The sequence below is a fragment of the Pelophylax lessonae genome (assembly GCF_965119305.1).
Source record: "Pelophylax lessonae genome assembly, chromosome: 5".
Lineage (NCBI taxonomy): Eukaryota > Metazoa > Chordata > Amphibia > Anura > Ranidae > Pelophylax > Pelophylax lessonae.
The window spans coordinates 253,598,494-253,610,849 of NC_138772.1; the positions used below are offsets into that span (position 1 = coordinate 253,598,494).

Here is a 12,356-nt window from a genome sequence, read left to right on the forward strand (position 1 = left end):
ACATGGGGTAGATGGCATATACCCAACACTCATCCAAAAGGAGGTGTACTATGCAGGATAGCGATGAGACCCACAGTGTCAACCCAACATGTTTCTCGGCCTTTAAGCCGCTTCCTCAGGGGTAATTTTTTGGGAGGTATCGCTTTGTAAATACAACACTAAGGGTAAGAAGAAAAAAAACAGATAATGAATGTCTATACTGAAAAAACATCATACATGACACATTATATAGAAATTTCCACAGCTTTATATGCATTATACAATATGCTTGATATTAGAATGTCTATAAATTCACACCTGTCTGGTACACCAACAATGGTCCAATTTCGGGAACACAAGGTAGGGGGAGAAACCCCCCTGGGGCGAACACGGGAGCTCAGACCAAAGAACCACAGGTTCTCCACTGGAGTCCTCTTCCACTCCTCCATGACGACTTCACAGAATTGGTGGATGTTAGAGACCTTGCACTCCTCCACCTTCTGTTTGAGGATGCCCTGCAGATGCTATATAGGGTTTAGGTCTGGAGACATGCTTGGCAGGTCCATCACCTTTACCCTCAGCTTTTTTAGCAAGGCAGTGGTCATCTTGGAGTTGTGTTTGGGGTCATTATCATATTGGAATACTGCCCAGCGGCCCAGTCTCTGAAGGGAGGGGATCATGCTCTGCTTCAGTATTTCACAGTACATGCTGGCATTCATGGTTTCCTCAATGAACTGTAGCTCCCCAGTGTCGGCAGCACTCATGCAGCCCCAGACCATGACACTCCCACCACCATGGTTGACTATAGGCAAGACACACTTGTCTTTGTACTCCTCACCTGGTTTGCCACCACATACGCTTGAAACCATCTGAACCAAATATGTTTATCTTGGTCTCATCAGACCACAGGCATGGTTCTAGTCTGCTTGTCTTCAGCAAACTGTTTGCTGGCTTTCTTGTGCATTATCTTTAGAAGGGGCTTCCTTCTGGGATGACAGCCATGCAGACCAATTTGATGCAGTGTGCGGTGTATGGTCTGAGAACTGACAGGCTACATCTATTTCCCAAAGACAACCTCTGGATATGACGCTAAGCACTTGCACTCTACTTCTTTGGTCGACCACGGTGAGGCCTGTTAAACCGCTGTATGGTCTTGGCCACCATGCTGCAGCTCAGTTTCAGGGTCTTGGCAATCTTCTTATAGCCTAGGGCATCTTTATGTAGAGCAACAATTCTTTTCAGATCCCCAGAGAGTTCTTTGCCATGAAGTGCCATGTTTAATGTCCAGTGACCAGTATGAGAGAGTGGGAGCGATAAAACCAAATTGAACCCACCTGCTCCCCATTCACACCTGAGACATTGTAACACTAATGAGTCACATAACACTGGGGAGGGAAAAAGGCTAATTGGGCCCAATTTGGACATTTTTACTTAGGGGTGTACTCACTTTTGTTGCCAGCAGTTAAGACATTAATGGCTGTGTGTTGAGTTATTTTGAGGGGACAGCAAATTGACACTGTTATACAAGCTGTACACTCACTACTGTACATTGTAGCAAAGTGTCATTTCTTCAGTGTTCTCACATGAAAAGATATAATAAAATATTTACAAAAATTTGAGGGGTGTACTCACTTCTGTGAGATACTGTATACTACAAAAACCTATCACACTAGCTCACTAAGCTAGAGGGTGCTACACTATCAAAATTAACAACATGGGAACCCTGACCGGTCTGTGGTTACGAAGACCCATATGCAGCAAACTTTGATGCAATGTGTGTTCTGACACCTTTCTATTGAAACTAGCATTAACAGCAATTTGAACTACAGTAGCTCTTCAATTGGATTGGACTACACAGGCCAGCCGTCACCCCCCATGTGCATTAATCAGCCTTAGCCTCCCATGACCCGGTCACCTGTTCACTAGTTTTCCAAGGAAGAACCACTTATGGTAGACCACTGCAGACTTGGAACATCCACAAAGAGCTGCAGTTGTGGAGAATGCACTGACCCAGTTACCTAGCCCTTACAATTTGGCCCTTGTCAAAGTCGCCCAAATCCTTATGGTTGCCCATTTTTTATGCTTTCAATACATCAACTTCATATACAACCTGTTTATTTGCTGCCTAATATGTCTCACATACTTTCAGATGCCTTTGTAAGAAAAAAAAATCTATGGTATTCACTTTTCCCTGTTCACAATGGTATGGCTGATCGGTGTATATGATAAGCTGTGTAGCCATCTTAAGAAGTGGAGTTAAAAGTCAGCTGTGTGTGCATTTATGAGCATATGATTTGTATCTTTACACTTTAGTACTGACATGGTTGTGTATTCTTTAAAGTGCCTTAACATATAAACATTCCATTGTGTTCTCAATAGTGTTTCACAAAGGAGACCTTGAAATTCTCATTGATGAACAAGGCAAAATCCAAACCGAACCAATACGAAACATGTCTGCCACAGAATCTGTTTGTGCAGAGGGATCATCTCCCAGCAGTGTTAAAAAAGGTATTTAGATGCTTTTTACAATAAATAAAATTGCTGTGTTGAAGTCAAATTAAACTATGACTAAAGAAATGTACTTATATGGTATTTGTTATAATATGTTTCTGTGTTTATAACAATTGTTTTACCTTTTAAAACTTTTATTGACAGCAACATAAAACCTATAGTGGTTTTATATCAATGGCATTCCCCCTTCTGCTATAAGCTCATATTCACTTCAATGACCATGAGCTTTTACCAGAAGTGTTTAGCAGACTCCACTGTACCAATCCTCCTGTCACTCCCCCTGCAGCACTGCTGGCTCCTCTCCATCCCCCCAGCTTCAGGTGCTGCAGAGGGAGGCACAGGGGGGATTCAAAATCTGCAAATAGTTTCCTGCTCTCCTTGTTTCCCCCCCCCCCCCGCTACACCGATTCCCCTGTGGTTCCCCCTACAGTGGCTTCTCCTGCTCTCCCACCTGCTGGCTTCAACTGCAGCAGGGGGAACCACAAGGGGGATCAAACTCCACAAATGCCACCCTCAGCTTCTGCCAAACAAGCTGCTAACAAGGGTTATGCTTGTAACAAACAGTGAAAAAAATACATTGTAGGTCCCATTTACTTCTGGATTGTTGATCACATTGTTGTCCATCCAACCCTGATGAAGGGGGCACTCCTGGATTCCCAAAATATGTTGGTTACTTTTTGGGTTATACCTCTGACTTTTTTAGAACAAAGTTGTATCTTTCCATCTTGGCAGAGGTGTGGCACTTCAATTTCAATTTTTGCTGCTCCCAATTTGATATCCATGTGGGTGCGTGTCCCTGAACTCACACTGCCTGTGTTCAGGGCCAAGCAATCGTAATTGCATGGGTATTAAATTAGGAGTGGTGGCTGTGTCTATGCAGCCGCTGTGTTCCAGTGGACATAAATAGGACTGCCTGCACCAGGGATGCATGGAACACCATCTCTGTGCCATTCGAGGCTGTGGGTAGACAGCTGTATGCTGTAGTATGCCTTATGTGAATGAGGCCTTTTTGGTTCATTCACACAGGTGCTCTGTCTCTTATAGCCTAAATGAGTGGTTTGTTTACATGGTTGGAGCAGCCTGAAGGTGTGTGCAGAAGTCCATGTTCCTCTATGGACACACAGCAGCTATATGAACACAGCCACAGGTCCTAATATGAAAGGTGTGTAGGTGAATGCCCCTGAATGCACTCTGTGTTCAAGGGCCGCACATCCACATGCTTGTCAAATTAGCAGCTGTACAATTTAGTTTTTTTTTTTCTTTTAATTTCTTTTAAATTATATTCACTCAACTCTGTGTGTCAGCGTGTTGCAACACATTGCCACACATTGTAACAAATTGCATTGCAATAACGTGTATGCCTGCGTCATTTTATCACAACATATACCAATGCAACACACACGGTACTATGATTGGCCATTAGTAAAATGCATAGCCAACCTGCAAATTGCTTCTTTACTATAGTTTTGCATACTTTCGAGTTTCACGATTTGGCAAAAAGGCAAAATTTAAAATTTAGGAAGATTTGTTATTTATTAACTCAATACAGTTTTAGCTTATAGATTTAGTAAGAATTTAGCAGGAAGTTTTATGCTGTGTTTGTGTCCACGTATAATGATTTTAGTGTATTATTAGTGAAAATAGTAATTTGATAAACATTTGCGCAACTAGCCCCTTTTTTCATTCTACTGGTCTTATGCTTTCAAAAAATGTATGGTTTGGGGGGTCCTAAAAAAACAAGTCTGAAAGCTGTAAATAAAAAATGATAACCTACAGATTTTTAGAGTAAGTTGCTTTTGCTTTTTTACAGTTTTGCGTACGTTTGATTTTAACCATTTTGCAAAAAAGCGCAATGTAAAATTTACCAATATTTATTATTTAGTAACTCAATACAGTTTTATCTTTTAGATTTAGGTCGGATTTTGGCAGGAATTTTTTAGTTTATATTTAGCAAAAATATTGTTTCAATAAACATTAGCACCATCTTTTTATTGTTCCAGTTCCATGCCTTCATGAAATATATGGTTTGGGGTCTTTAGCAAACTCTAAAACAATTAAAAATCATGTCCAAATATTGAAAGAGAAGGATATTTATTCCTGGAATACCTGAAAAGGAAGCCAGGGGGAAAACAAGGGACAATAAAGCAAACATTAAAGTGGTACTAAAGTCATACTTGCCTGCTCTATGCAGTGGTTTTGCACACAGCAGCTCAGATCCTGCTCTTCTCGTGTCCCTCGCCAGCGCTCCTGCCGAGTGCCCCCACAGTAAGCAGCTTGCTGTGGGGGCACCCAAACCAAGCCGCTGCTCTGTGTGTCCATTCAGCCCCGCCCCCTCTCTCTCCTCATTGACTCACTGACTTTTATTGACAGCAGCAGAAGCCAACTACTGTCTCAGCCAATGAGGAGGGAGAGTCCAGGACAGCCGAGTGTCTCGTGCAACATCACTGGATTGAGATGGGGCTCAGGTTTTAGGGGGGCTGCTGCACACAGAAATGTTTTTAATCTCAATGCATAGAATGCATTACGATAAAAAAGCCTCCTGTCTTTAGAACCACTTTAACATTCTATGAAACTTGTAAAGTCAATAATAGTGTCTGTAAGATGGCACAAAATAGAGTTTGAGTGTATCTTCAGAGGGAAGGTAGCAACATGCATTACCATGACCTTGAAGGTTGCAAAGGTACTCTTTCTTCCAACAACTCCAGAAGACAATGGAAAGGTGCTGAAACTGTTTCCACTGTTGTCTATTAACATAAGGGAAGGGTGGTCCTGCACTTAAATCTGTTGGCTGGGATCTCTGCAATTTGCTGTTGTTGGTGCCTTCCTCGAAATTTTTAACACTTGACACATTTTGTAAAGGATGAAGGATATGCAACATTTCATCCTGACAATCCGAAATCCTGCAGAGCAGTCCTTCAATAAAGTGCCATCCTTGGTGCTGAACTGTTGTGAGGTTGAACCAGCAAAGTAGTAATGTAATATCAACCTGGAACAATACAGTTCTCACTGAACAGTTTGGACCTCCCTATGCAACCTCCAACTGGAAGTAACTTGTCGTGACCAATCCCTCATTTCAATTTGTAGTGTGGGCTATCCTTAGAAAGTTTGGACCCCTTTTCCTGTGAGTACACTTCATGTTGAACACATCAAATGATGTCCTTTTCTGCTTGTTAGTTTTCCTTAAAGGTGGGAGGCATTTTACAGACCTGCCATCCACTACACTCTTCATGGTCCTCAGGATTGGTTGCTAATTGATATGCAAAATGTTTTAGTACAACAGAAGACCACTTAAAAAAAATATTGAAAATGGTGAGAACCCAGCCTCATCTTTGACTTCATAGAGGGGTTAACTGTAACGGTATTATCTTTGATTTCCTTATCAGATTTAGGATTAATCATGTTAAATTTGGAATCCATATGAATTGTTGTTGAGATACCATTAGAACCTAAGGATTTTCTGTAAAGTCACATGACAAGTCGTACCCTATGATTTCCAATGAGTACCAGTCATACCTGTGCGACTTCAAGTCGCAGCGGCTTCAAAGTAGTCCCTGCACTACTTTGGTCTGACTTTGATTCAACTTTAGGTCCATAGACCTCAAGATTACCCAGGCATTGCTTCAAGTCGCATCAAAGTCATGCAGCAAAGTCGCATGACTTTCAGGTTGTACAAGTGTTTTCATAAAGCAATACAAAACTCCTATAGATTCAGATGTTCAGATTAGGTCTAGTGAGAAAGACATAGTTGAGGGAAACACCTTATATCTACTTGAGTTGATGACCATCCTGATCAAATCTGGCTTTTTAGGATGACACACACCAACATTCCTTTCCTTCTCTAAGAGGTGGTGCAGGCTCAGACTGATCTCTCGCAAACATCTTCAGCATGTCAACAGAGAGTTTTTTCATCTCAAGTTTTCTGTTCTGGGTGTTTTATTATTATTTTATTTTAAGTAAATTATGCTGTTTGGTAGTTTCTTTCTTGAGGCGAGAAATGGTAGTGCTGCCACCTAGTTATTGGAATTGTCCTGCTAGAACTTCTTACCCATAGGTTTTAGGAACGACTTGTCTTCCATGGTGGCTGCTAGCATATTGTCTTCAGTTACATCCAACACTGTGGCTGAAATTATCATCCCAGAAAGCTCTGCCCCCAAGTGACATCAATTCCACACCGGAGATTGAACCTGGAAGTCTGTTATTTTAATGCTCGTAATAATCTGATGGCTCAAAATACTTTGTGAGTGTGTTATTGACCAATAAAAATTACTTCACTATTGGGGGCTTCCTCTCTTTTCTATATGAGCTATAGCTCATAAAGAGGTGATGCCGATCTTTTAAAGGGGCTCTGCTGAAGTTGAAAAGAGGGCCGATCCTAACCCTGTGCCCTCAGGAGCAATGGATGAAGGGTTGCTTCAGTATAAACAAGTGCTTTTGTAACCTGTATATCCATATAGGTCCATGGTCAAGGTGAGTGAGCATTTCTGTTGGTGGTGAAGCACTTTTAGTTCTAGTTGGTGCACAGATTTCATTAATTTGAAGATTTTTTGAAGAAATATTTCTTGTTAACTCACAGAGGACATTTATTTTGGAGTTATTTAAAACTTTTATGTCGGTGATGGACTTTTTTTTAACTTTAGGTGGTGTTTTTAAACATTTGGAGTACACTACTAGTAATGTGATAGCCTACTGTTATATAAGGATGCCTAATTATTGATTCTGTGTAGTAGTGGAATCTTTTAATTTGTTTAATATTTCTTGTAATCTTTCAGTTTTGGGTGAAGTACATATATTGTTTATGACCAATGCGAAAACGTGAGTACACCCCTCACATTTTTGTAAATATTTTATTATATCTTTTCATGTGACAACACTGAAGAAATTACACTTTGCTACAAGGTAAAGTAGTGAGTGTACAGCTTATATAACAGTGTACATTTGCTGTCCCATCAAAATAACACACAGCCAAAAATGTCTAAACCGCTGGCAACAAAAGTGAGTGCAGCCCTAAGTGAAAATGTCCAAAGAGGGCCCAAAGTGTCAATATTTTGTGTGGCCACCATTATTTTCCAGCATTGCCTTAACTCTCTTGGGCATCAGAGCTTCACAAGTTTCCACTGGAGTCCTCTTCCACTCCTCCATGACAACATCACAGAGCTGGTGGATGTTAGAGACTTTGCACTCCTCCACCTTCCATTTGAGGACGTCCCACAGATGCTCAAACCGATTTAGGTCTGGAGACATGCTTGGCCATTCAATCACCTTTACTCTAAGCTTCTTTAGCAAGGCAGTGGTCGTCTTGAAGGTGTGTTTAGGGTCGTTATCATGTTGGAATACTGTCCTGCAACTCAGTCTCCAAAGGGAGGGGATAACGCTCTGCTTCAGTATGTCACAGTACATGTTGGCATTCATGGTTCCCTCAATGAACTGTAGCTCCCCAGTCCTGGCAGCACTCATGCAGCCCCAGACCATGACACTCCCACCACCATGCTTCACTGTAGCCAAGACACACTTGTCTTTGTACTCCTCACCTGGTTCCTTCTGAGACAACAGCCATGCAGCCCAATTTGATGCCAGTGTGTGGCGTATGGTCTGAGCACTGACAGGCTGACCCCCACCCCTTCAACCTCTGCAGGAATGCTGGCAGCACTCATTCATCTACTTCCCAAAGACAACCTCTGGATATGACACTGAGCACGTGCACTCCATGTCTTTGGTCGACCTTGGCAAGCCCTGTTCTGAGTGGAACCTGTCCTGTTAAACCGCTGTATGGTCTTTGGCTACTGTGCTGCAGTGCAGTTTCAGGGTCTTGGTAATCTTCTTATAGCCTTTATGCAGAGCAACACTTTTTTTTTTTTCAGATCCTCAGAGAGTTCTTTGCCATGAGGTGCCAAGTTGAACTTCCAGTAACCAGTATGAGAGAGTGAGAACGATAACACCAAATTGAACACACCTGTTCCCCATTCACACCTAAGACATTGTATCACTAACGAGTCACATGACACGGGGGAGGGAAAATGGCTAATTGGGCCCAATTTGGACATTTTCACTTAGGGGTGTACTCACTTTTGTTGCCAGCGGTTTAGACATTAATGGCTGTGTGCTGAGTTATTTTGAGGGGGACAGCAAATTGACACTGTTATGCAAGCTGTACACTCACTACTTTACATTGTAGCAAATTATAATTTCTTCAGTGTTGTCACATGAAAAGATATAATAAATTATTTATGAAAATGTGAAGGGTGTACTCACTTTTGTGAGATACTGTATCTTATTAGTGATATTCGTTTCATTTTTTTCAGTTTTGGGTGGAGCGCTTACTTTATATATTTCATATTGTTAGTGAGATTTTCATTATTTATCACTTTATATGTTCATTGTTCAGTGATTATATATCTGCTATAGAATTAATAATTTTAAGTGTTGTATATGGTAACACAACTTTTGATATTTTGATCTATGTGATGTGGAAACACATTTTGTGTTTGCTGCAGCTCTATTGGGTATGTTGATTAATTTATTTTTTTCTTTAAAACTTGGCAGCACATAGGGACTTTTGTCTCCAATTAGCTTATTTGAATGTGTGTTGTCGCACTTAAAATCCATACCAGATCTAAGGGGCCTGGTGTAATTTTGCGGGGACCCCACATCTTTCCTTTTTTTTTTTTTTTTCACTACTTTTTTATTTTTACATTCACCTGTCAGTACAAAATCCCAGCTAATAGTTTAATGACTTACAGGCTGTTAGAACTGCCGAGGCTGTCACAGCAGATCACTCGGTAAAGGAAAAAGCTGAGCTGAGCAAAGAAAAATGCTAGTTCATGTACCTGATCAGCCCCTCCTACACAGGCACTCAAAGAATGCAATGGTTCATGGGACTTGAAGTTTCTTAATAGCCCAGTGAACTACAGTCCCGGTTGACATTGCCAGAAGGAAGCAGGAAGAGAAGCTTTGAGTGCATGTCTTAAAATGACTCAGAAAATGAGATATCCAGAACACAGGGGTATAAAAATAAAAAAAAAATGATAATGCACATTATGATTGTTATCTATGTTAAACATATTATCTGAAGGAATAAAGTTTTTGGTCTTTATGGTAAACTTACACTTAAAGAGGAGTTCCGCCTGGGGAAAATAAAATTAAAAGTCAGCAGCTACAAATACTGTAGCTGCTGACTTTTAATATATAGACACTTTCCTGTCCAGGGAGCCCGCAATGTCGGCACTCCAGTCGATTTTTGTTTCGGCTGTCAGGTGCTGACACCGCCATTTGTCATAAGAGAAACCGGCAGTAAAGCCTTTCGGCTTCACAGTGGGTTCCCTATTGTGCATGTGCAAAGTGCACTGCACTTTCCAATTGGCCTAGCGGCGAGGAAAGGAAGAGGGGGCCTGAACTTCTGAGGGACGGCGCTGCAGCGCTGTCTCCCGGAAGTGGGGAAAGGGTACCTGTCAAAAACAGGTACCCGTTCTCCCCTCCCCCCTAAAAGGTGCCAAATGTGTCACCAGAGGAGAGGGGGTAGTAGATCAGCGGAAGTTCCACATTTGGGTGTAACTCTGCTTTAATATGAATAAAGCACCTTATTTAATCATTATTGTTCAGCAGTCACATGACATTTCCCAAGTCTTTCCCATCCTCAGTGAAAGATCTGAGGGAGAATTTTCAAGTAATCCTCTGAGGAAATCTGGACTATGAATCTGTGTGTGCACAGTGCAGACATATAGTATCTCACAAAATTGAGTACACCCCTCACATTTTTGTAAATGTTTTATTATATCTTTTCATGTGACAACATTGAAGAAATTACACTTTGCTACAATGTAAAGTAGTGAATGTACAATTTGTATACCAGTGTAAATTTGATGTCCCCTCAAAATAACTCAACACACAGCCATTAATGTCTAAACCGCTGGCAACAAAATTGAGTACACCCCTAGGTGAAAACTCCACATTGGGCCCAAAGTGTCAATATTTTGTGTGGCCATCATTATTTTTCAGCACTGCATGGAGTTCACCAGAGCTTCACAGGTTGCCACTGGAATCCTCTTCCACTCCTCCATGAGGACATCACGGAGCTGGTGGATGTTAGAGACCTTGTGCTCCTCCACCTTCCATTTGAGCATGCCCCACAGATGCTTAATAGGGTTTAGGTCTTGAGACATGCTTAACCAGTCCATCACCTTTACCCTCAGCTTCTTTAGCATGGCAGTGGTAATCTTGGAGGTGTTTGGGGTCGTTATCATGTTGGAATACTGCCCTGCGGCCCAGTCTCCGAAGGGAGGGGATCATGCTCTGCTTCAGTATGTTACAGTTGCCATTCATGGTTCCAACTGTGACATACAGAAAACAAATGGCAAAGTCATTATAGAGACAATGTAATATACAGTAGCATGACACTTAAAAAAACAAAACAAAAAGGTAGCAGTTAAATAAATTATGCTTACCTCCAAATCTGTCTTTAGTGCATTTCCTTAGGTGCCAGGCACCGTTTAGCCTTTTCTGAGAATCCCAAATCTTATGACAATGCACTCCTCTGCTTACCATCTATTTTATTTTTTTTCCTTATTTTTTAGCTAGCTATTTTTACATGATGGGTTAAGGGCTAATAAATAGAGATCACATTTTGTGCAAGGTTCATTTTTAATTTTTTTTTGAATTTAATTGTATTTCCTGTGTTTTATAGTTTAGCGTCTTTGTTTTGCCAAAATTTTTACGTGTAATAATATTCCTAATATTTTTAATTCTCTAGAATCTTTTGTTATGCCTGAGAGAGAGATGTTCTCAGCAGAGAAGTCTATAGTCAACATGGTGAAATGTCAAGGCAACATGCCATCACCCACCTGCTCATCTGCCAGAATAACTGCTAACAGGACCTACAGGAGCAAACCTTCTCAGAATGGCCTTTTGACAAAGATGCATGAGGAAGAACACCATCAGCAGATGTCTATACTCCAGCTCCAGCTAATTCAGATGAATGAAGTACATGTAGCTAAAGTGCAGCAGATTGAAAGAGAATGTGAAATGGCTGAGGTTGAACACCGGATAAAGATGGAAATCCTAAATAAAAAAAAAATGTACTGGGAAAGGAAATTGCAGACAATCACAAAAGAATGGCCAGTGGCATCATTTAACAGACCTTTCCCAAACTCACCATAAACATTAACTTAAAACTAATGGAAGTGAAAACACAAACAGCTAATTCTTTAAAAAGGCTTTACCAACTTTATAAACATTATAACAACACTGATGACATTTTCTGTATAGGAAAAAGAGTTACAAAGAAATAAACTAAAAAAAAAAAAATTCAATATTGTTAAGGACTTGTCGAGGGAGCAATGTATTTTTTCTGTTTGCAGCATTAAAATTAAAACAGAATGCACCTGGCCTGTTTGTTTTGGTCACATTGCTTATGGTAGATTAATGGTAATGGTATGGTTTGGTCTTTCCTCAGAGCAACTTTTTTCTCAACAATAATATTACTAACAGATTCAGTTTTGTTATTCTATTATTTTATGTGTACGATCACTATTTTGCTTTAATAGTTTCGGTTAGTATACTGGTTGATAAATGTGGATATATACTCTGTATATGTGTCTTTGTGTGCGTATGTATATATGTTTGTGTGTGTATATATATATATATATATATATATATATATATATATATATATATATATATACAGTATCTCACAAAAGTGAGCGCACCCATCAAATTTTTGAAAATTTTTTATGATATCTTTTTATGTGACAACACATTACACTTTGCTACAATGTAAAGTAGTGAGTGTACAGCTTGTATAACAGTGTCAATTTGCTGTCCCCTCAAAATAACTCAACACACATCCATTAATGTCTAAACCGCTGGCAACAAAA

General features: G+C 40.4%; 1 protein-coding gene across 4 annotated transcripts in view; it reads left to right on the forward strand.

Moving 5' to 3' along the window:
- Positions 1 to 12,083, forward strand: part of MSANTD3 (Myb/SANT DNA binding domain containing 3) — a 246,351-nt gene extending 234,268 nt beyond the window's left edge. For 3 of the 4 annotated variants that reach the window (XM_082257437.1, XM_082257436.1, XM_082257439.1), the window contains 2 exons: positions 2,359 to 2,487; positions 11,234 to 12,083. In XM_082257437.1, the coding sequence (XP_082113563.1) occupies positions 2,359 to 2,487; positions 11,234 to 11,640 (536 nt within the window). In that variant the 3' untranslated portion in view covers positions 11,641 to 12,083. The remainder of the gene's footprint in view (positions 1 to 2,358; positions 2,488 to 11,233) is intronic. The other variant, XM_082257438.1, reaches the window with a different exon arrangement.
- Positions 12,084 to 12,356: the final 273 nt, after the last annotated feature.